At 41.0% G+C, this 23,574-nt stretch overlaps 3 protein-coding genes across 3 annotated transcripts; 2 read left to right on the plus strand and 1 right to left on the minus strand.

Moving 5' to 3' along the window:
- Positions 1–1,202: 1,202 nt before the first annotated feature.
- LOC101780872 (transmembrane 9 superfamily member 1) lies at positions 1,203–7,245 on the plus strand. The gene is made up of 12 exons (XM_004977175.3): positions 1,203–1,468; positions 2,743–2,935; positions 3,056–3,160; positions 3,294–3,311; positions 3,400–3,488; positions 3,571–3,723; positions 3,849–3,983; positions 4,110–4,276; positions 5,429–5,523; positions 5,699–6,072; positions 6,307–6,580; positions 6,673–7,245. Exons 1-12 carry the CDS (start codon positions 1,346–1,348, stop codon positions 6,738–6,740), a joined length of 1,794 nt encoding a protein of 597 aa, XP_004977232.1. The 5' UTR covers positions 1,203–1,345; the 3' UTR covers positions 6,741–7,245.
- Positions 7,246–13,843: 6,598 nt separating this feature from the next.
- On the plus strand, positions 13,844–15,046 carry LOC101781675 (myb-related protein Zm38). Its single transcript, XM_004977177.2, has 2 exons — positions 13,844–14,306; positions 14,398–15,046. Exons 1-2 carry the CDS (start codon positions 14,044–14,046, stop codon positions 14,726–14,728), a joined length of 594 nt encoding a protein of 197 aa, XP_004977234.1. The 5' UTR covers positions 13,844–14,043; the 3' UTR covers positions 14,729–15,046.
- A 6,491-nt stretch (positions 15,047–21,537) lies between these two features.
- Positions 21,538–22,626, minus strand: LOC101782078 (myb-related protein Zm38). Its single transcript, XM_004977178.3, has 2 exons — positions 22,285–22,626; positions 21,538–22,186 (listed from the first exon to the last, which is right to left on the minus strand). Exons 1-2 carry the CDS (start codon positions 22,545–22,547, stop codon positions 21,697–21,699), a joined length of 753 nt encoding a protein of 250 aa, XP_004977235.1. The 5' UTR covers positions 22,548–22,626; the 3' UTR covers positions 21,538–21,696.
- Positions 22,627–23,574: the final 948 nt, after the last annotated feature.

Here is a 23,574-nt window from a genome sequence, read left to right on the forward strand (position 1 = left end):
TCTGGCAGCAATGGCATATGTCTGAAAGGGGAAAAAATGTTTTTTGAACTACTACAATATATGCATAATGGAACAGATAAAAGACAAAGAAAAGATTGCAAATCTCCATTGGTTTAGCAGAATAAATGTTAAAGAACATTTGATGCATGGGGTGAATATATATATTTAAACCAATACTCCAGACTGTATTCTGTAAATAACAGTGTGACGGGGGGTTGCATCCGGAAATGAGCTCGCTGTTTTTCTATTTTCCTCACGATGGAATTCGACGTTCGATTCCTCACGAATCTTTTCTTTTCGTCAACTAGCGAAATCACACGAATTTAAGAATTCTAGATTTTTCAATCTGAATAGTGTCCAAATGTTTGGACAAATTTGCGGGGAAAAGATCAAGACTAGTTACATAATGCCTTTTCTGTTTGTACGCAACTTATGCTCTAGTCCAAAGTATTATGGTTAGGTTGCAGTAGTGGGAGAAAAGATGCCCATGTTACAAGTAGATCTTTGAGCCCGTGTCAAATAATGTGGCACTTTCTTTTGTCGTGCTCCACCTGTCAGTAGAAAAGAAAAAGGTACGAGGAAAATAGAGTGAGGAGTGAAAGCTGACCTTGCAAGTTCAAACAATGTCAGAAGGGGTGTTCGCTACTGCTCTGGATGCATATTTCATCCATTAAGGTGGCATTAAACATTTATAAGCATATATGACCTAAACAAAACTCAAACTTAACTGAAATCCTTTTGACCAAAACCATACTTCCATGGTTACAATTATTTTCGTGAATTTTTAATATGAAATGGTAGATAGCATGCTGTTATAAAAGCTACTCAAGCGTTTGTCCAACAAATTATGATAGGAGGAAAGAAGATATTTTGTAGGGGCAAAACCATAAAACTATACTGTGGTGATTGGTGAAACACAAAACATCACTATTTGGAAAACAATGAAGCTGTCGAAACTCAAAAGTTTGAAGTTATTTGGAAACACATGTTAATGAATGGATGTTCTGGAGTCTGACAGTGTGTCGGTGTCAACGAACGCGAACAGGTTAGGCAGGCAAAAAAAATTACCTGCCATGGGCCTCTCTCTGGGAGTCAACGGTCCACGGATCCCAGAGCAGGGTCATCATAGACCGTCCAAACCGCCGAGGAAAACAACCATCTCCTGGAATCCACGGGCACCCGGCAAAGAAAACGCCCGCAGGCCGGCAGGCAGATCGCGAGGAGGCAGCTGGGCTCGTGAGTCTTGCCGTCTCGCGGGCCAACCCGAACCCCAAGGCTCGCGACCGCGACACTCCCCCGTCTCCTCCTCCCGCTCGCTCCTCCTCAGATCTCGCCGCCGGCGGACATGCTCCCCTCCTCCCGCGCCGCCCGTGGCCGCGGCCTCGGCCTCGGATGCCTCCTGCTCGGCCTCGCCCTCACTCTCGCGTCCCTGCTCGCCCTCGCCGCCGCCTCCGAGGCCGACCACAAGGTACGCGCGCGTCCATCCTTGCCGCCCCGGATCCAAGTCTCTGCTCCGCCCGTGGGTTGGATCGCCGCCGGATCTGGGCCGCCTCTCCGGTCGGATCCCTGCGCTGCTGGGTTGCTGGCGGTGGCGGCGGCTCTCGCCCGGGGCGCTTCTAGTGCGCGGTTTGATTGTTCAGACAGAGGGAGCTGACGAGATGAGAGAGTTGTGTTGGATGGTTGCGGATGTTAAAAGCATGCCGCTCATCTAGAGTATAGGTTTGCTTGAGAAGTAAGGTTCGATGTGGGAGTGCAAATGGGCGTGCTGGGACTTCAGCATGAAAGCTTAATGGTTCATGGGTTTTTGAATTTTCAGTAGATGGTTGCGGTGGTTGATGTTGGTCCGAGTTCTGATGCTTAGAAACATATATAACTTAGTGTCAGTAAGGAGAAATTCTTGTACATTTGGGTCTAGTACAGCTATATCCTGTGGATGTCTGTGTTTTTGTGTTAGAAGGAGAAATGTATAACTTAGCTCACAGAATTCCTATGCCTTTGGTTACAACTAGCAGTGTCGTTATTATTCATGCTCTCTGTCATTGATAATTCACTGATAACATGCTATGTGCTATCCTGAAGCTATGGATACGTTTGGCCAGAATTCTAGATTTTTATGTTTACTCAGCATTTTTCTATGTTCTACCAGAATGTCACAGACTACTACGTGCACTGAGTTTACCTCTCTTTTCTTTTCCTCAATCAGGCTTAATGTTGAGGTATCTTAGATTTTTTTTATCACTAAATGAAAAAACTTCCTGGTAATGGTCCATCTTTAGTCGATTCATAAAATTTATTTATGCTAGATATCACGCTGATGGAAACATCAAAACCAAAATTTGTAAATAGCAGAGAGAATCTTTATTAGTAAGATGTTGCAGTTACTGCTGTCATTCTTGAGTACTTAGGATATGTGAAGAAATTGTTTTTATAACTTAGCAAGTCTCAATGATAGCTGCTATCAGGAATAGTTACTAAGAACCCCATGGCTTCTCTGTTTAAATCTGGATAGTATTACATTATATTATAGATATGTCGACCCACCAATCCCTGATAAATAATTCAATACAGAAATTAGAAGCAGAAATCATCCATAGCATCTCACAGATTTACTTCATGTGACTGCTGTGTTGTATATAAGCTTTAGTATTTTTTTCCTTGCGAAATAAATTATGCTTCCTACATGCAGTACAAATATGTTCCAAACTCAAAAGTTTTCATCCTTTTTGTGCTTCTTTCATGCAGTACAAAGCTGAAGAGCCAGTTAAGCTCTGGGTGAATAAAGTTGGCCCTTACAACAACCCTCAAGAAACTTACAACTATTACAGCCTTCCATTTTGTCAACTATCTGAGAACCCTATACATAAATGGGGTGGCCTTGGAGAGGTCCTGGGTGGAAATGAGCTGATTGATAGTCAGCTTGACATAAAGTTCTTAAGTATGCCGATATTGTTCCCATTTCATCCATGTCTTTATTTACTATATATTAGAAAGTCCATATTCCTGTAAGTACACCTTTTCTGCCTTACTGATTGTATAAGTGTTACCTTTGGTCTAGGAAATGAGGAGAAGGGCTTCATTTGTACACTTGAGCTAGATTCTAAAAAGGTTCAGCAGTTTGCTGATGCTATTGAGAACTCATATTGGTTTGAATTATTCATAGGTATGTGGATCCACTTTTTGATCCATTATGTCCTATTGTGTTATGATGATTAGGGATGTGCTTATTTCTGACACCGTTTTTCATCATTGTCGGTATCAATTGCTTTTGGTTGTTTGCTGCCATATTCTCCTAGACGATCTGCCTCTTTGGGGTAGGCTCTTCTCAACTAAGTATTTTATTCTCTCAGTTTTGTGTCTTTTTTTTTACCTGACATGATAGTTGTCATCTGTTCCGAACAGGTTTTGTTGGGGAGACTGACAAGAACAGTGAAAACAAGCATTATCTTTACACCCACAAGAACATCCTTGTTAAATACAATGAGAACAGGGTATGCTATCTCGCGTTGATCCAGATTCGAGAACACTAACACATAAATCTGGACGCAACTAAATATGTGAACTTTGTTTTAGATAATTCATGTAAATCTCACCCAAGAGTCTCCTAAGCTTCTTGAAGCTGGTAAGAAGCTGGATATGACATATTCAGTGAAGTGGGTCGCAACAGATGTGTCATTTGCACGTCGTTTTGAAGTGTACCTGGACTATCCTTTCTTTGAACACCAGGTGATACTTTATCTGTAGACAACCAGCAACTTTCTATCCAATCTGTCAATTTGAACACTAGATAGCTGTATCTTCCCTTTTTACTAACTACAATATTCTAATTTATGTTCATATTACTCTTTCAGATTCACTGGTTCTCCATTTTCAACTCCTTTATGATGGTTATTTTCCTAACTGGTTTGGTTTCAATGATATTGATGCGGACTTTGAGAAATGATTATGCTAAATATGCTCGTGAAGACGATGATCTGGAGTCCCTGGTGAGAATCTGAGTTCCGGTGCACATGCTTTCTAACTGTATACTTGATAGCTTGAGAAATTTCTTTTCCTAGCTTTTGCCCACTTCCCACTCAATTATTGCTTAAGTTATCATATTACCTTGGTAGGAGAGAGATGTTAATGATGAATCAGGATGGAAGCTTGTCCATGGTGATGTATTTCGGCCTCCCCGAAGTTTGATGTTTCTTTCTGCACTTGTTGGTATTGGCACCCAGCTGGCAGCTCTTATCCTACTTGTGATTGTGTTGGCCATCGTTGGCATGTTATACATCGGGTACGCTCAACATACACCCCCTTTCCCTTCTCCTTGCATGCACAACTTATAGCTTGAAATATCTGTGTAGCTAAAATGTCATGCTCATATGGGGGAAAACATACAGTGCACTGTGCACAATACATGAAAGTAATGCAGGGATTATATAAAATTTTGTATGGGACGGGCTTTTGTAGGATCAGAACCATTTTAGTTTGTATCCATGATACACACCACATGCCTGTTGGAAACTTCCCGGGAGCCATGGAACTCTTAACTAAATCGGCTTTTAATCAGTGTGCAAATAGCTGGGTTTAAAGTTGTCTCCGGCTGTTTTGGCTGAATACTGCACCTTTTTCAGCAGTTGAAATAATGCATGCTCCTTTAGTTTACCTATTCGTTTTCTTCTGGATGCACTTGAATTATAAGCAAAAGAGTGTTAAATCCTCCTTTTTTATGTTCTACTCCCTCCGTTCCAAATTATAAATCATTCCAACTTTCTTGGAGAGTCAAAACATCTTAAGTTTGACCAAATTTATACAATAAAGTACTAACATTCATGATACCAAATAAGTACCATTAGTTTCTTCATTAAATATATTTTCATGGTATATCTATTTGGTGCCATAAACCTTTGTGATCCTCTCTATAATTTTGGTCAAACATAAAATGGTTTGACTCTCCATGAAAGTTGGAATGACTTATAATTTGGAACGGAGGGAGTAGAAGTTACTCCCTCCGTCCCAAAAAACAAGTTGTTTTAGGATTGTCCTAAGTCAAACTTTTTTAAGTTTGACTAAGATTATAGAAAAAACTACATTATTTATGGTATGAAATAAGTGCCATTAGATTTATTATGAAATATATTTTTATAATATACCTATTTGATGCCATAAACATTGATACTTTTCTCTATAAATTTGGTCAAAGTTGAGAAAGTTTGACTTAAGACAAACCTAGAATGACTTGTTTTTTGGGATGGAGGGAGTATGTTATTAATATCATGTCGCATTATGTTTTACTTCTCAAAGTGATGGTGGTCTGCCCTTTTGTACATATAAGTGATTAATTATAACCTTAAAGACATACATTGCCTCTTGAAATATTTAAGCAGGTGTGCAATCCTTTCCACAAATTGTCTTTCTCTAACTTCAACTGTATGGTGTTTTTCAGGCGAGGGGCTATCATCACAACCTTCATTGTGTGCTATGCTCTTACATCGTTCATTTCTGGATATGTTAGCGGTGGTCTTTACTCAAGGAATGGTGGTATGGTTCTGCCAATTTCATATTTGTTCTACTGTTTGTTTGCACATTTTTTTTTTTTGCAAATATCTTTTGCTGTCTCATGCTATTCTTCTCTTTCAAAGATTTCAAGTTATCATGTATGGAACCCTGACCTCAATCTATGGCTTATCGAATGCATTTCTTGAATCTGTGGCAGGCAAAAACTGGATTAAAGCTATGGTCCTTACAGCATCCCTCTTTCCGTTCCTGTGTTTTTCAATTGGCTTCGCACTGAATACAATTGCTATCTTCTACCGCTCATTAGCAGCAATACCATTCGGCACAATGGTTGTCATGTTTGTACTTTGGGCTTTCATCTCCTTTCCCTTGGTGCTTTTGGGAACTGTCGTTGGTAGGAACTGGAGTGGTGCTCCTAACAACCCCTGCCGAGTAAAGACTATTCCACGGCCTATTCCTGAGAAGAAGTGGTACCTTACACCTTCTGTCATCTCGTTGATGGGTGGACTGCTTCCCTTTGGCAGCATCTTCATTGAGATGTACTTTGTCTTCACGTCATTCTGGAACTACAAGGTAAACAAGGAAGTGTTGATTAATACTTTTGCACTCCTTGATATTCTCCTTTACCGTTATGGTCTACTTTTATACTTTAAGGTGTACATGATTGGTTATTTTTTAATGTTCTCTGCGGATTCTAAATGATGTCCATGCTTCATATTGCATTTTGTGTATGAGCTTGTCTGGAGCCATATTTGCAATTTTTGTTGGATCAACCGCCCGATTGATGCAATTTTGGGTTCTTGGCAGGTGTATTATGTCTATGGTTTCATGTTGCTGGTCTTCGTCATCCTTCTAATAGTCACCATCTGTGTCACTATTGTGGGTACTTATTTCTTGCTGAATGCCGAGAACTATCATTGGCAATGGACTTCGTTTTTCTCTGCAGCATCAACTGCTCTCTACGTGTATCTATACTCCATCTACTACTACCATGTGAAGACAAAGATGTCAGGCTTCTTCCAGACAAGTTTCTACTTTGGCTACACATTGATGTTCTGCCTTGGTCTAGGCATACTTTGTGGTAAGCTCTCTTTTTTAACTGAACAATGTGCCTTTGCTATATACGGGACTGCTTTTAGTTTTTGACTCCTGCTTTTTTTCCCTGTGATTCAGGTGCTATTGGGTATGTAGGGTCAACTCTCTTTGTAAGGAGAATCTACAGAAATATCAAATGTGATTAAATTCCTGCTACTCACTATCATACGGAAGCAAGGCCTCGAAAATGGATCATATGTATTGCCAGTGCGGAAGCAAGGCCTCGAAAATGGATTAATGGTAGATCCTGAATAGGTTTTTGAAACTACAGAGGACATGCTCCCTTTGTTCACTATCATACGCATTTTTTGCTTGCCTGCTTATTCCTGTGGAATCGTCGTCATAATGTATACCTATGTAGTTGAGGATTAGCCTGAAGCACCTGTTTTTATCCTTTTCTTTTTCTTTTTTTTTGTATTTTTATTCGGTAGGATGTAATCAGTGAATCTTCATGCGGCGCAAGCACAATTATCGGGAATTCTCCATCCTATGCATCGTGCATCTTCAAGTTTGAACGAGTGACCACGGGCAGCAACTTAGATTATCAACAAATTGCAAGTATACATGTATAACTGTCTCTGTCTGGCCGCACTTTGGAGGGACCCGAGGCCTATTACATGTATACTCGGTTTGTAGTCGTAGTTCTGGACATCACTTGTGTCACCCAACGCATAAATAACTCTGGAATATGTAGCAATATTTCCTTTTTTTTGTTGAGTGATTATTTGGGTAAAAACACAATTGGAAATTAGGGGCAAGATCACTAAAAAAAACCTAAAAATGACATGGGGAGATGATGGGCCTTGCTGGAGGTACCAGCTCTGGGCCGAGCTGGGTAAACAGGCCTGGTTACATTTTTGTCCTGCTAATTGGTATCTAAAACAGGCTTGGTTACATTTTTATCCTACTAAGGTCCTTTTTAGCTCTGGGCCAAACTGGGAAAACAGGCTTGGGCCGAACAGATCGAGGACAATAAAATCTTCATATATGGGGCTGATCGTGGAGATGTGAGCACAACCGAGGAGAGAGATGCCTGGGAAAGAAAATAGGAAAACATCGGTAAAAGCATATGTCCCTTGGCGGTGTGTCATCAGGTAATTATTAAGAAATTTCGTCCGACGTAGTCCAGGACAGTAGTGTGCTACAGAAGCATCTTACAGAAAAAAAAAATCTTATTTCTTGACCAGTTTAAAAACGCTGTGAACTTTTAATATGCGCACATCTCTTTTCGACCCTGACGTGCCGATGATCTGTGCACGTAATGTGAACACGGCGATTCTGATAGGGTTGGTGGAAAGAAAAAAAAACCCGAGACAAGCCAATGATGATGGATCATGGATGAATCCTCCGTGAATTTCCTCATAATTCCTCGCAAAAAAAAATCCGCATAATTCGAATTTCGTCCCAAAGCGGTCAAGCCGAGCTGAAGCACCAGCACTCTAGCAGCTAGCTCTGCGAAGGGGTCCAGTCCACCCCTTCACAAGCACAATACGTTGAAACTTGATGAAACACTAGATGTAGGCAGCAGGCTGATGCAAAGATCGACTTTCCCGGCTTGACAAATTCCGAGCCTTCCAATCGAAGAGATGCAAGCATGGCGACGTGTCCAGAAGAATTCAGACAAACCCAGTCCAAGTTTCTTAATTATTAGCTGTTTACTCTCCTGTAGATGCATGGTCAAGACAGGAGACAATAATTAATCATTTGGAAATCTCAAGCCCCGCATGAAATCCAAACATTGCAAGCATGCATGGCGACGCTGGAAAGTTGGCACGTCTGAAAGGCATCGATCTTATGTCACCGTGGTGTCAATATATCCATTTGATTCGGCTATGCCAGTACAAGTTGTAACCTGGATCATTATTCGTTATATCCTTTTATTTTTGGTCCAATGCAATGCTGCAAGAAAACACTAGTATACTGGTGTTGAGGTGATGGGATTATCATGTTACTGAGCTACTTGTTGCAAGTAGTACTGTTGTTGTTTGGGTTAAGTTTAGATCGTTCCCTCTGTTGAATATTCAGACTAGCTAGTTTCTGTTGTAGTTTCATATACAAGTTTTATGACAGAACTACGACAATGATTGACACAGTTTAATTCTCTGAGGAAGGAAACAAGCGAAGAGCAGAGCACTTGTTCCTCATGAACAAAGCAAGCAACACTTCACTCTTGATCAAAAGCTTGGTGCAATGGTGTTCATTGTCAAGTGCTTCCAGCTGCCACGGCAATATATTCTTGGAAACCATCAGTTGAGCAAACTCAAAGCCTTCCGATTGATGAAAAGACAAGCTAAGACGCCATATAACCAGTCAAAGTTTCTAATTTTTCTACTCTCCCGGATTACGTGATCAAGACCGGGGGTAATATAATAATTTGAAAATCATCTCAAGATCCTTCTGTATGCATCAGAAAGAAGTTTGTACATATACACTGCTGACGAAAAATGTTGTCACCAGTTATCCTTTTCGGTTGGTACCGCATAACTGACCCGTATTGCAACCTCGACGTGTAAAAATCAAAGGCATCCTTGGAACATTTGTTCTTTCACATGCGTGTATCATGGGTCCCATCCTAGTACGTAACATTATCCGAGCAAATGTTAAGTTTGCTATGATTGCTTGGTGCAAAGAGCGAAAAGACTATAACAAAAACCTTACAAAGCATTTGACCCGAATATTGAAATAAATAGGGCGTACGGGATAAACTAAGCTGGAGAGCAATGCAAAACCACATGAACTGCTCAACTCTTTCTCGAAGACCGCGCGAGCCGGAGCCCCTCCAGCATATCACTCTCGGGCATGCGCTTCATGCATGTCGTGATGTCCTTGTAGAGAAGGCTGCTGACTGCTGACCGCCATGTCCGATCCAGACACGGAGTAGGTGAAGCCGTAAGCGCTGAGCAAGTACGCCTGCGTGTCGTCACCATCTCGTACAAAAGTCTACCTGCATGCATGCATGCATGTACGCGAGCTCCACGGCGGCACGACGCATGCCATGCAAAGGCACACAATGTGCTTGCAGTGCAGGCGTCGAGCAGCTAGCAGCTTTCTTCATTCTTCTGTTTCGAATCCGAATGTGCCATCTTATATTGTTATGTGTATGTCACGTGCATGAAGGTTAATTTAGAAAAATAACCAGCATATACATGGACAAAAAATAAAAAACGAGCACACCAAAGTATCAACATTAGCAAGTCATCATGTGTATTACGTTTTGAAAGTAGCTAGAAAATTAACATTTATCTTATCAAAGTTAAAATTTAAAATGAAACTGGAAACAGATGGGAAGCTCGAGCCCCTACGTAGGAAGAGACACCAAGCAGTATAGTGTACTTCCTCCATCCCACAAAAATTTTTCCTTTCAAATTTATCCTAAGTCAAACTATTCTAAGGGTCTGTTTGGATACCTTTGCTAAATTTTAGTAGCTAAAAGTTGCTAATTGTAGTTGCTAAACTTTAGCCATGGTTGTTTGGATCCATGAGCTAAACAACATTTAATGAGGTGGAGAAAGACATATTTGCCCCCTAATCATTGCTACCCCTCCCTTCTCTCCCTCCTCCTAGGCTGCTTCACTCCCGCTAGAAGTCCTAGGCGCTTGGCGCCATCTTGCTCCTGGCACCATTTCCTTCCTCCTAGACTAAACTTTAGCAACCATATTTTAGCAAGGGTGTTTGGCAAATTTGTTGCTAAAAGTTGCTAAACTTTAGCTGCTAAAGTTTAGCAAGGATACACCCCTAAGTTTCGTTGAAACTCCATCAACCGGTGTCGGGTTGTCGCCTTGTCGGAACCCTGTTTACTCTCCCTGGAACCTGGATTACGTGGTCAAGCCCTGCATGCACGGGACGGACAGAGAGGGGCTACAAATACTATATGCATGCATGCCAAAGTACAAGTTGTAACCTGTAATATTCAATGTATTACTCAAATCACTCCGATGCAACGCTGCAAATTTAAAAAAGACACCAATAACTACAAGAATATACTACTTTTTCCCAACAATTTTTTTACAAATGGCCAACAGTTTTTAAGTACATTTGAATAATTACCTACCATAACTGTGGGAAATGAGTTTGTGGGGATTACATTGTGCGTGATTTGATAAAACTGTTGGGAAAGAGGCAAATTACACTAGAAAAAAACTATCGGTCGTCATTCAAGGAAAAACAGTAGGAAGCATAAAAACTGTTGGTAATGATTTCATATGAGTATTCGGTGGAAAAATGGTACTCCCTCCGTCCCAAATTATAGGTCGTTTTGACTTTATTAGATTCATAGACTTTGTTATGCACTTAGATATACCCTATGTCTAGATGCATAATAATATCTATGTATTTAGAAAAGTCAAAACGACCTATAATTTGGAACGGAGGGAGTAACTAGTAATAAGAGTACGTACGTGCAGTCATAGAAACATGCAGCTGATGTCACCGGGACGTACCTACCGCGATCTTTGTTGGATTTTTAGCCGGCGTGCTCGGATGCAGTATAGTCGTAGTAGGTACGGTGGCGACTGGCCGCGCGCGTCATCATCGACAAACACCACCATTACCTACCTTCCTACCTCGCTCGCTCTCATGCACCCAGTAGCTAGCTCCTTTCCTTTAAGCTGTAAGGCCATGGTGCTTGCAATAGATGAGCAGAGATCGAACACATACGACGACTGCATTGTCACAACTGCCACTAATAAAACGAGAAGGAGGGGAAAAAAAACACCTATGACGACTGCATGCGTTGTCACAACTTGGATCTGCTAGTCTGCTACGAGATCTTCTCTCATCTGACAAGAACATAGTTGCTGTTTTTTCTGTCTCGATAAGCAATGTCTGGCTACCAAATCAACGCTGATTATTGCTTCTAGTTTTGAATGATTATCTTTGCTACTCCCTCCGTCCCAAATTATTATTCGTTTTGACTTCCTAGATATATAATAAGTCTGGATATATACATAGCAAAAGCTATATATATAGAATAGGGCAAAACGAATTGTAATTTGGGACGGACCGTAGAGCTGCTTGGTAGACATCCAACAAAGCAACTTTAATTTGCCGGGTATGTACGTGAAAGCACACATCCTAGAGCAGCTTTTGAGTCACATGCTGACGATTTAGCAAAAAAATAAATCTGTTGGTCAGTACTGGATAAGGAATGAGTTGAAATGGTCTTTGGCTAGATTTGCCAAGCTGATCATCTAGACTATTTTAGGTATTTATGTAATTAACCACGAGGTGGTATAGCTGGGGGGGGGGGGGGGTTGTTGGTAGGCCTTCTAGAACAAAAATGTTGTCTCGATCAGGGGCCAGGGGGACCACGCATGCAACCGTGCAAGTGCCATGCATTATTCCCTGTTAGTTAGGTCGGCCTTGGTATGCTTTCGCGTTAGGTACGTGATCGATCGATGTACGTGTATGAATGTTGGGCACTTGTTGTACGTTTGGCCTTGAATAGAATTTTGAATGGTAACCTATTGCAAAGAGTGTTTGTATATAGGCGCTACACTGACAAGTGCGCTAGCACACTGATGTGATGGTCAGGTAGAATTCCTCCTTGCAAATGCCAGGCACGTGTACTCCATCGATATGCCATAGCTTCGTTCGTTGTCCAGAGATGTGCCGGCCAAATCTTTGGATGGTTTGACAAACCTGCAAATATATTAAATTAAAGCCTTCTAATTGACGAAATGCATGCTAGCTGGCGCTGTCCGGAAAATTAAACGGTACTAGTATTCAGTTGAGTCGTCAAAGCTTCCAAACTAGTACTGTTCTACGTACACCCGGATCACGTAAGTGAGAAATAAAGTAACATGTTCTGAATGGAAGATCATCCTACTGAATATGTCGTCGTCGACACTTGTATATGCACAATAATCTTGACTGCAACAGACCATGCATGCAGAATGCCCTCATTCAGTCTAGGGTAGTGCAATGCAGTAACAACTACTGAATAATGGTCCATGCTGTTTTGTTTGCTTGTACAGTGTGGCTCCTTGCTGGTCTCTGCAGCAGGCCGGGTTTGACGTACGGCTGCCACTCACATTTGTGTGGTAACTGTACCGATGCATGGATAGGAGTACGTTTTCAATGTAGTTTTAGGAAAGGAACAACGATATGTCGACATGCCAACTCCGGCTGCCAATGTTTCTCGGCTTTTCGTCCCTACTACAACGGCTGCTCCAATTCGGCAAGTCTCTGCTCTCTTTCCTTTTCTGCATATACAAATGCCTTTGGAAAGGTAAAGGAGAAGGGTAGGTAAAGGGCTACCATGCAACCGAACACCCTGCTGGTAAACAAACCCTAAAAATAAAGTTGCTGAACAATATACTATCTGGGAGTGTGAATTCCAATGCCATGGAATCTTCTCCTGTCTGCGACAGATACATGACCATATGCTGAGAAAAGTAGAAGCGAGTAGTAAACAACAAGGGACTTCGACAACAACAAAAAAAAAATTGAATGTTTAAAGTGAAGGGTAGTTAGTTGACCAACCAAAGAATTTCAATTCTTAATTCGCCCTCTTCTCCTTTATTTCTGGTTTCATGCATGCCTGTTTCATTTCCTTCTAACGATATAAACTAAAGGAAGCGATTGAGACATGCTTGAGATAGCTTCTAGAATCTTTGAAAAAGGAGTCATATATATAGTGATGACACAAAAATTAATGTGGTCTCGGTTAAAACTAGGGGAAAAGGAAGCACTTTAGAGATCAAATGCATATTGGACATTGCCAAACTCGTGGGCACATCAGCACAAGCTCCATAGTCCAGATATTTAATGTTGTGTAGGGAACCACTGCATCCTTTTTGTTGTTTTATTATTACTACGGCAAAATTCTTCCTTTTGTTTAATTTGTGCCTATTATACAGCAAAATTAAGACTCCAAATCTTAAAAGATTCACTGTGGTAACCCAAACAGAAATGGTTGGCCTAACATGTCGCAACTTTGTTGTATAAAAAAGTATAAAGTGAAATTGTTAGAAGAGAAACAAAATAATGGAGAAAATAATGTTCTACTGTGTTAGATAATCAAAACATGCTAGCAGTATGCTAGCGCTAACTGACAGCGTGAACCCAAAACATATACGATAAAATGGAGGTATTAATTAAATAATTAAAAGAAATAAAAATAATCACAAAAGAGCTTGGACAGCAGTAGGACAAAGACAGGCACCTACCTACCACACTCATCCCTGCTAGGGCTTGGCAACTACTCGCTTCTCTCTCTCTCTGTCCTCATACCTACCCGGTCAAATGTCTTGAGTAATCCCGGTCAGTGTGCCTCTCTCTGTCTCATCATATAATCACACGCTCTCTTCTGTAGCTCTCCTCTCTCCACATCCCTGCACCAAGAACCAAATACCACTCACCACAGACAGTCACCACTGCGGCGTTGTTGGTGTAGCTACCTGGTCTGTTTATCTTGATTCTTGAGAGAGAACTAGAGAAGCATCAGGCATGGGGAGGTCGCCGTGCTGCGAGAAGGCGCACACGAACAAGGGCGCCTGGACCAAGGAGGAGGACCAGCGCCTCGTCGCCTACATCAAGGCCCACGGCGAAGGTTGCTGGAGGTCGCTCCCAAAGGCGGCGGGGCTGCTGCGCTGCGGCAAGAGCTGCCGGTTGCGGTGGATCAACTACCTGCGCCCCGACCTCAAGCGCGGCAACTTCACCGAGGAAGAAGACGACCTCATCATCAAGCTCCACCAGATCCTCGGAAACAAGTACGTACGTTATAAATTACAAAGATTAGAGCTTTCTGTTTTTATTGGGTCTTTCTTATTGATTCTTACGGTGTTGAAACAAATGAAACAGGTGGTCTCTGATCGCCGGGCGGCTGCCGGGTCGGACGGACAACGAGATCAAGAACTACTGGAACACGCACATCAAGCGCAAGCTCCTCGCACGCGGCATCGACCCGCAGACGCACCAGCCGCTCAGTGGCGCCGCCGCCAACGCGCCAAGCAGCCGTCTCCAGGATCAACTGGCGGCGGCGCGCTCCAGCTGCTCGCCGCAGACGAGCGGAGCGGGCCACAGCAGCGATGAAGACAGCGCGTCCGTGCCGTACCTCGTCGGCATCGATCTCAACCTGTCCTTAAGCCCTCCCAGCCAACCGCCCTCGCCGGTCGCCGCCGTTGCCAACTAGCACCTAGGCATAGTAGGCAAGAAGCGGCGCGATAAGATGAGAGCCTGAGGCACTCCTAGTCAGTCTCCTAGACGGAGAGGATTTGCCTGTTCTTGAGTCTCCAGGTTTCAACAAGCTAGAGGTGCACCTGCGGCGGCCAAGAATCGAGAGAGAGAGAGAGAGAGAGAGAGAGAGAGAGAGAGAGAGAGAAGATGGCTTATAATTTGAACACGAGGAATCCTGTCTACTGTTCTCTTAATTTTTGTAAAAAATATTTGTGACATGACGGCTCATCTTTGTGTAAACATCTTCACCAAAATCTATGCTTCTTCTTTCTTCCCTTTTGATGCATGCTAGCTGCTCAGTTGTGCAGCAGTACTGTATCTGCCTTTGGCGTGGTTGATTGCGTTCTTGGCCTCTTACATCCCTTTTCCTTCTTTTCGGCTAGTGTGACGTTCTTTTGTTCATATATACATCGATTCCGGACACTTCTGATGCAGCCTCTTCTTGGTTCATGAAACTGGCAAAATGCTCATCTTAATCTTACAATTACTAATTAAAAACTTTATAATAATTCTAATAAGACATGCTATAAAAAAGATAGATTTAAAAAATTCTCATAAAAATCAGAAATATCGGATTATCAATTTGGTGGTCTCTAATCATCTAACTATAGGAACTATTATGCTTTTAAAAAAATACTCACCCTTGCCATTACAAAAATAGTCGATAGTAACTACCCACCTTTATCAATATGAAAAGTAACCTAAAGGGACCCCTAATTTCATCAAAATTACCCACCTACACAAATATATATGCCACTCGGTTTACAATTTCAATGCAATGCTTGGTTGTTTGTGTAACTAACTAGAACACGCATTGGAGAAAATACACATTCTATGTTGGAAAAACGTAAAAGGGTTCATGTTTGACCGGAAGTTTTGAAGAGAGACAAAAGGTTGACTTTTCTATCCATTGCCGATCATGCCAAAACTAGCAAAATAATACTCCAAAATAAAGAAGCAATGGTCCTCTGGACTCGTTGATTCCTCTGGAGTAATAGTACTTATTCTGGCTTAAATGTTGAGTAAATCGTTGAGGACTAGTAGAAAGAAAAAGCCCCGACGCTCTTGTGTGTTCACAAGAGAATTAGGAAGAGTGTTACATCTCCTCCAACAAGATCATGTCAGCTAGCTCTTAGATAGTCCATGTCATTATTAATTGTCCTATGTGGTGGAGAGATGAAGAGGAGAGAAAGAAGAGCTACTTTGTTCAAGAGATAGTCTCACAAGCACACTTCTCAATTTTTTCAGCCAAGTCATTTATCTTCTCTAATCATCTTTCTTTGTTTTGGGACGCACATTAGTTTTGAGTAGTGTGCTTATTAAGAGCTAACAACTGTTGGAGGAGGTCTTATATCTGTTTTGGAATTTCTCTAGCCACCCACTACTGGGGATTCCACTTTCAGTACCGGTTCCAAACTCCCCTTTAGTACCGGTTGTACAACCGGTATTGCTCTGTCGGTACTAGGAGGGGGGCTTTACCCTTTATTACCGGTCAAATAACCAGTACTAACGAGATCCATTTAGTACATTGCGCCAAAAACAAAGCCTCGCGTCGTGCGCGGTTCGTAAGATTCGAACCCACGACCTCAAGCCTCACGCTAGCCTTCCTTGTCATCCCACCTACGCAGCGCATGTGATGGATGTAGATATGATTTCCTTTTGAAGTAATCTGTGGAGGGCCTTTAGTACTGGGTCATAACACCACCAGTACTTCCCCTTTAGTACCGGGTGGTGTTGTGAACCGGTACTAAAAGTTCTAAACCTTTTAGTACCAGGTCGTAACACCATCTGGTACTAAAGGGGACCTTTAGTACATAGTACCGGGTGGTGTTACGATCCGGTACTAAAAGACCTCCGGGGGTCCTAAATTTGGATCGGTACTAATGTAAGGGCTAAAATTTGACCTGTTTTAAGGGAGTGGACGAAAGGTCATTTACCTGATATATAGTCTCATAATAATCGTCCTCATTTGCCTTTTATTGCTCCTGAGGAGCATAATTCCTATATATAGGATATAGCTACTTGAGACAATGAAACCCAAGTACTTTGCATATGTCCTATCGCTAGAGAAAGCAAAGATTGGCATACCTCTCACACTGTTCGAAGTTCTGAGAAATTAGAGTAGAAATTAATCTGAATAATAATGGACACCTTTTGAGCTGCTACCTCTGTCCTCTGGTATGCAAAATCCAAGTATGTTCCATAAAAAGAAAAAAAACTACGTACTAAAGCTATCTATATTGAGAACGAAGCAGAGGCATGGTAAAGAAGGTAAAATGATTTGGGAAAATATATTCGATATACCTACTGGCACTTTTTTCTATCATTTTCTAACCAAAAGGACATCTATCCAGTATTTTAGAAAGTAGTCTATTTTTTTCATATTTCCACAATTTAAATATAGTTATTTTAATGTAGGTTGAAAAAGTAACAAAGCTAAAATTTCCCCACCAAATCTAGACCTTACCACTAAACAAAATTTGTTTTTTTTTGTGTGTGCAGCAACCATTTGCAGTAAGGACAATCCTTGCTTTGTTAGATTTTCCCTACCGCCTGATTACCTATTGCGCTGCAAATATCTTTTTGTTGTGTAGATGCTGAGGCAAAAAGAAAAGAACTTATAACGTAGTAGTATGGATAAATCACTTATTTGAGTTATATAGCAGCAAATAAATCTGAAATTTTTTATACTATTTTACAGTGGTTTAAAAGTATCCACCGGTACTTGTTGGTACTTTTGTCTATGATTTTTGTTCACCATCTGATCTGAAAAATAATTAAAAAAAAATAAATTTAAGAAATTTTTTGGTACTTGATCCCACCAATTTGGTAGTCCTTGGTACTTCTCATTAGGTATTTCAAGGTACTTTCATTGTTTCCAACGTTAGATTTCTCGAGATGGATGCTAAAGTTTCTCTAGAACATTATAGTTATAATTTATTAGAATGAACCATCTGAGACCATGATAGGACTCTGTAACAATGTAGATTTCCGTCTAATGATGTCGTCATATTATACATACTCTTTTCTAGTGGAAATGTTAGATAAATCCTCCCATATACATGAGTGCTTGATCAGTAAACAGAATTTCGATGGCGATTGCAATGGTTGGTTTCCATTTGGCGGTGGTAGTTGGTGTTTGGTAGCACAATGACACCACTCAGGCACCTATGAACAACCACTAGCTAGCTCCTTTGCATGAGCAGCCCCTACATTCCTTTTTCTTAAAAATCTCTACTGCCCTTTCAGTAGGTTGGGGCAAAAAACTTGGTCACTCTTGAGAAAGTGCTCGATGTCTGTGGGCCTTCACCTTCTAGAAGCTAAGCTGACCCCACCCAGTGACTTCCCTACCAATGGTAAAATGGACTTACGAACTGTCCTTATCTGACTGTGACTGGGTACATCAGATGCTAATGGGTGCAGTCAGCCTTGTGTCAAATTGCCTAAAGTTTTTTCAAGAGTATATCGTCTCCTGTGCTTAGGTGGGAAAGGTGAAAGTGATATAATGAGTTGGACATTGACAAAGCTTAGTGAAAACTCCAATTTCTTTCACTAACAGCATATCATATAAGGCCCGCACTTCATGCTAAAGTGTGCTTGAGATAGTACGGTAATTCCATGTGCCATAGCTATATTTTGAGGCATAAAAGTAGTGCTTGAATGTGTGATATATACAACCATAAAGCTTTATTTTGACTGCATGGTCCTACCTCAAAATCCTTGCTCACCCTTTTGCAGATCAAACAGAAGAGATTTGCTGATAATGCTCCGTCAGGATTGTGGGATTCTTATTTTTCAAGGTTGCTTCAGAGGAACTGAGACTTAGTAAATTTGATTAACATACAAATTAAAATGGCGTAAGTTCTATGATAGATGATAAAGGCATTCGTTACATGTACAACCTCACTTTTCTCTAGACTTGAGATCATGGCCAGTACGTTTAGTTGATCAACTGCACAATAAAAAGATGAAGAATCTCCTGGCATGTTACATCAGAGATGGAGGGTGCACTAAGCCCGCCACTAACCCTTCTAGAAGCTGGGGTAGCTAGCCAGGGTTGGTTGATGAGGTACGTACAAGAAAAAGCTCAGGCAGATATTAATTTGTCATGGCATCACAAGTGTTCACCTCACTGAAAAATGGAGTGTACCTGTTGAACCGATATTTTAACCAATTAACCACCAAGCCACTTCACTTTGCGCTTGAGCACTACCATATAGTTCATTTGCCACATATGATATGATAGGGATCAATGGAAGATTCTCTTGGTTTTTTTAAATCGCTGCACCACATCAGTGAATATTGGATTTGATCGCTCAGCAGTGTCATATGTTTAGGTTGCATTTCAGGGTATTAGTCACAGAGAATATATTAGAACATGGTAAAAATTGTTGGATTTTCGTTTACTCTTTCCTGATTCCTGAAGCACTGGCAGCGTCTATAAAGGCACATGTGACGTTACCTCATCAAATGACATATTTTTGAGCTGTTAAACTACTGGCTAAACTTCGCTTATTCGTTACTACTGTAGTCTGGATCTACAAGGAGGCAAAGTTAGGATCCTCTGACCTAACTGAACAATTGAGGTTCTGTGTTCCAGATGAGCCATGCAAAGCTATACATGCATGAGCGGAGTACTGTATGTTTAAAGCTTGTAAAATTACCTAATCGATCTACTCACCAGCTGAGCTTGACGCAGAAAGCATACGGCTTATTATCTCTGACTAGAGCATGTTTAGATTGCTCAGAGCTAGCGCTTGCTAGAGTTAATTAATTTCATTTGCTCCCTCTAGTAAAAAAATAAGTGTGTTTGAGTTGCGAGGAAATAAGTCAACCACCATGTTAACTTAATTTGATTGGAGATTACTTATTTACATGTGTTGGTTATCAATATTTAAAAATAAGATTAGTATACTTTTCTTTGAAAAGTATTTTTTAATGGTATTTTATACTTTACAGATATATTAAAACAGAAAATAGTAATCAAATTGTGTTTTGGAGATTGTATCAAAGACCAAATGACATTTGACCGCAGGAGTAGTAGCTTGCCTTTTCCCATCAACTTCCATTCTTCCATAGCAGCACATGGCAGCTTGACAAGTGTGCAGATTTAAGAGAAATTTATGCTAACAATATTTGCTTTCCCTCTCGTCACAGGACTTATGGAAAAGTAATTGAATTTCATTTTCACAAGTAAACTATACATAACCTACATAGGAATACTTTTCCAAAACATGGCCTAGATTGAAAGCATACGGTTAGTCTCATAAAACTTCACTGACTTAGGTGTTTATTAGTCTTTCATAGTTTTATATGAAGTTTCAATATGTGAATTAATGTGTTTATTGTATTGTAGTCATTCTATATGGATATGCATGTGTGGAAACTGGATAGACATATATTCTTCTTTTGTGTTTTCTGATGGACATTCCACAATGCTTAACACGTCAGGATTGATAGGTCCATACTGATCTGGATGAGATCGACTATAAGTTAATATCCTCCTTCGCAAAATTTTGAATCTGTTCTACAACATGTGTTATGAAGTTACCAAATTTTCGTGTCGCTAGCTGAATCCAATTTTAGCATGTAGGTTTCAAAGTTGTGGCATGGCAAGCAAATACATACCAATGTAATTTATTAGAATGAAGTCCGATAGGATACATTTGCTATAATGATGTAACATCTGTGAAAAAAAGCTATTTGGACATTTGTCTCATAGACTCATACTCATTCCCGCCATTGAATAAAGACATCACAACTTCTCTTAAATTGTTCAGTCAGGAAATTCATCAAACATGACATGTTTGCATATAGGGGAATTTTTAGGATTGAAAAATAAATACCAATTATTTTTTTTGAGAAATCCTCATTTTACAAACAGGTTAGGATCTGACACGTAGAAGCAGTACACATGCTCTGTGGTTTTGATGCTTCAAGATTTTTTTTCCTTTTGAAGGTGATGCCCTAAGTTATTTCTCGAAGCACCAAGGAGCTAACTTGCTTCCTCTTTACCTAGTTCTCATGTTAGTTTTTAGTAGCAACATATATGCTCGTAGCCACTGCCACTAACCTATAGTGCAACAAGTTAGCATCTATAGTATTTATAAATATGCATAGAAGTTGTGTCTCTTAATGAAGAAGATAGCTAGCCTTTCTCGCTCTCTTTGATCTCCGCTAGGACACTTGTGATGTGGTAGGTAAGAGAGAGCTAATGAATTGGCCACCATATTTTAAATAGTACCCCCTCTATTTGAAATTACAAGGTATATTTTCATTAAAAAAATAAATTTTAAGGAATGTTTCACTTAATTAGGACAAGGCTTTAATATTTCTAATACTTACTCCATTAATACATAGTTTTTGTACAAAAAATTGATCTTACTCAATTCGTACTGAAAAAACTTGTGATTATGATTCTTATCATGCTAATAGAGCAATCGCTGGTCAAAACTTTATTCTAATGATATAAAATATACTTTGTAATTTCAAACGATGGAGTATTTCCTTGGGGAAAAACACAAAAATGCCACGAGTTAAGAGAAAACATTTCAAATACTAGAATATATTTTTATGGCATCAATATTTTGTGGTTACGTATGCCTAAGTGTTTGTTTTTTTTTAACCTTTTTCCCTTCCCATGGACATCGATCGATTCAGAAGACTATGCTGCAGAAGCATCTGGGGTTCAAGTAATGGACAAAAGAGCGTTGCACTAAACAAAGAGAAGAAAAAGGTAGCAATATCAGTATGCATCAAAAGTCAGGAAAGAACATCAAAGTAGAACATATTTTAGTGAAGAACAAGCACAAAAGATAAGCCAGCAAAGATGCTTAACTAGAAAAATTAACTACAAGCATCAAAAGATGCTTACTACTCTCAGCAGCAGTCGTGAATCGTGACTCGTGAGTACTCACTACGACACTACCGACCACCATGGCCGCAGGTGCACCCCTCGCCTCCTTGCAGATCCAGGCGATTCAAGCACAAACATATCTTCTTCCCGTCTGAGTAGCTCCTACTGGATGCATCCACTGCCGTCGCGCTGCTTGTGGCTTCTGTTTCTTGCTTCCTCGCCGGCGGTGACGACGTAGATGGCAAGGACGGTTGTTGGCTGGGCTGGCTTATGCACAGGTTGAGGTCGATACTGCAGCGGAACGGCACGGACGCGCCGCTCTCTTCGTCGCTGCTGTTGCTGGCGCCGCTGGTCTCCGGTGAGCAGCTGGAGCGCGCCGCCGGTTGGTCCTCAGGACGGCTGCTTGGTGCGGCAGCAGCGGCGGCGGTGACACTGAGCGGACGGTGCGTCTTCGGGTCGATGCCGCGGGCGAGGAGCTTGCGCTTGATGTGCGTGTTCCAGTAATTTTTTATCTCATTGTCAGTCCGGCCCGGCAGCCGCCCGGCGATCTGAGACCACCTATTTGGATTGTTTCACCACCGTAAGAATCAAAAAAGACCCAAATAAAACAGAAATCTAATTCAACTCTAATCTTTGTAGTAATTAACATAGAGTACTTGTTTCCGAGGATCTGGTGGAGCTTGATGATGAGGTCGTCTTCTTCCTCGGTGAAGTTGCCGCGCTTGAGGTCGGGGCGCAGGTAGTTGATCCACCGCAACCGGCAGCTCTTGCCGCAGCGCAGCAGCCCCGCCGCCTTTGGGAGCGACCTCCAGCAACCTTCGCCGTGGGCCTTGATGTAGGCGACGAGGCGCTGGTCCTCCTCCTTGGTCCAGGCGCCCTTGTTCGTGTGCGCCTTCTCGCAGCACGGCGACCTCCCCATGCCTGATGCTTCTTGGCAACACCGAGCGATAGAGCTGATCAACTGAAGGTGTCTGGTGGTGATGACTGATGAGCGTGGCGAGACAGAGAGGGAGAGGGAGTGGTTTATGTGAGGATGAGAGAGAAAGAGGGCCTACTGTCTACTGAACCTGCCTGATCGCTCCGAGACATTTGACCGAGAGGCCCTAGGGATGGATTTGCACACTTCCTGGGTAGGTGTGCTTCTGCGAAATTCTGCTCTGGTTTTTTAGATAATGGAAAAAAATATTCTGCATCAATTATTACAGACACACTCAAAATTTAACCCATAGTGTTTAACCCAATTCAAAAAAGAAAGACCATCCATGAGACGCAAAGAACTACGCATGGCTCTTGACTTCAGAAGTTGGCTTGCCTCGACTAACCGTTCCATCAATGTGCTCTGGTGTATCATTCTACCGTCACAGATGCATGCAATGCTGTCTTGGACATTAGTATTTCCGAGTAGTGCCTATATCTGTTAATCATATCAATCATCACACGATTTGGACATTGATAACATTTTTGAAGTTACAAAAAATTTAGTGTTAATATACTATATACAGTATAGAGACACGAAATGAACTTTACATATTTTATTTGTACGGAAAATATTTTCATAACATCATAACTTGTTACATTCCATATTGAAAGTAGTGTTGGATGTATTATTTTTTCCCATCTCTGTCAGATTTATTTCCAGCTATATAGTGTTGGATCGTCCTTCTTTTATTTCAAACGATGTTATTTTGATTCCCAAACAAGCATTTCTCAATAATGTTTAAGAACTGATGTTTTTTGTTAAAAATTGCACCAACTGAAGATATTCGATTAGACAAACATAGGAATTGCTCCCTCTATTCCAAAATGTAGGTTATTTTGATCGTAGTCATAAATCAAACTCATCCAACTTCAACTAAGTTTATCGATAAAATTATTAACATCTAAAATAATAAATAAATGCAATAACAAGATATATTTCATGGTGGATTTGATGAAATTGATTTGAG

The sequence above is a fragment of the Setaria italica genome, chromosome VII (assembly GCF_000263155.2).
Source record: "Setaria italica strain Yugu1 chromosome VII, Setaria_italica_v2.0, whole genome shotgun sequence".
Lineage (NCBI taxonomy): Eukaryota > Viridiplantae > Streptophyta > Magnoliopsida > Poales > Poaceae > Setaria > Setaria italica.

Excerpts from the sequence above, each read along its gene's own strand:
- LOC101780872 (XM_004977175.3), top strand. The coding sequence starts at position 1,346 with ATGCTCCCCTCCTCCCGCGCCGCCCGTGGCCGCGGCCTCGGCCTCGGA. Across the intron at positions 1,469-2,742 it reads CCTCCGAGGCCGACCACAAG|TACAAAGCTGAAGAGCCAGT; the intron begins GTACGCGCGCGT and ends TCTTTCATGCAG. Across the intron at positions 3,984-4,109 it reads ACGATGATCTGGAGTCCCTG|GAGAGAGATGTTAATGATGA; the intron begins GTGAGAATCTGA and ends TTACCTTGGTAG.
- LOC101781675 (XM_004977177.2), top strand. The coding sequence starts at position 14,044 with ATGGGGAGGTCGCCGTGCTGCGAGAAGGCGCACACGAACAAGGGCGCC. Across the intron at positions 14,307-14,397 it reads CACCAGATCCTCGGAAACAA|GTGGTCTCTGATCGCCGGGC; the intron begins GTACGTACGTTA and ends CAAATGAAACAG.
- LOC101782078 (XM_004977178.3), bottom strand. The coding sequence starts at position 22,547 with ATGGGGAGGTCGCCGTGCTGCGAGAAGGCGCACACGAACAAGGGCGCC. Across the intron at positions 22,187-22,284 it reads CACCAGATCCTCGGAAACAA|GTGGTCTCAGATCGCCGGGC; the intron begins GTACTCTATGTT and ends CAATCCAAATAG.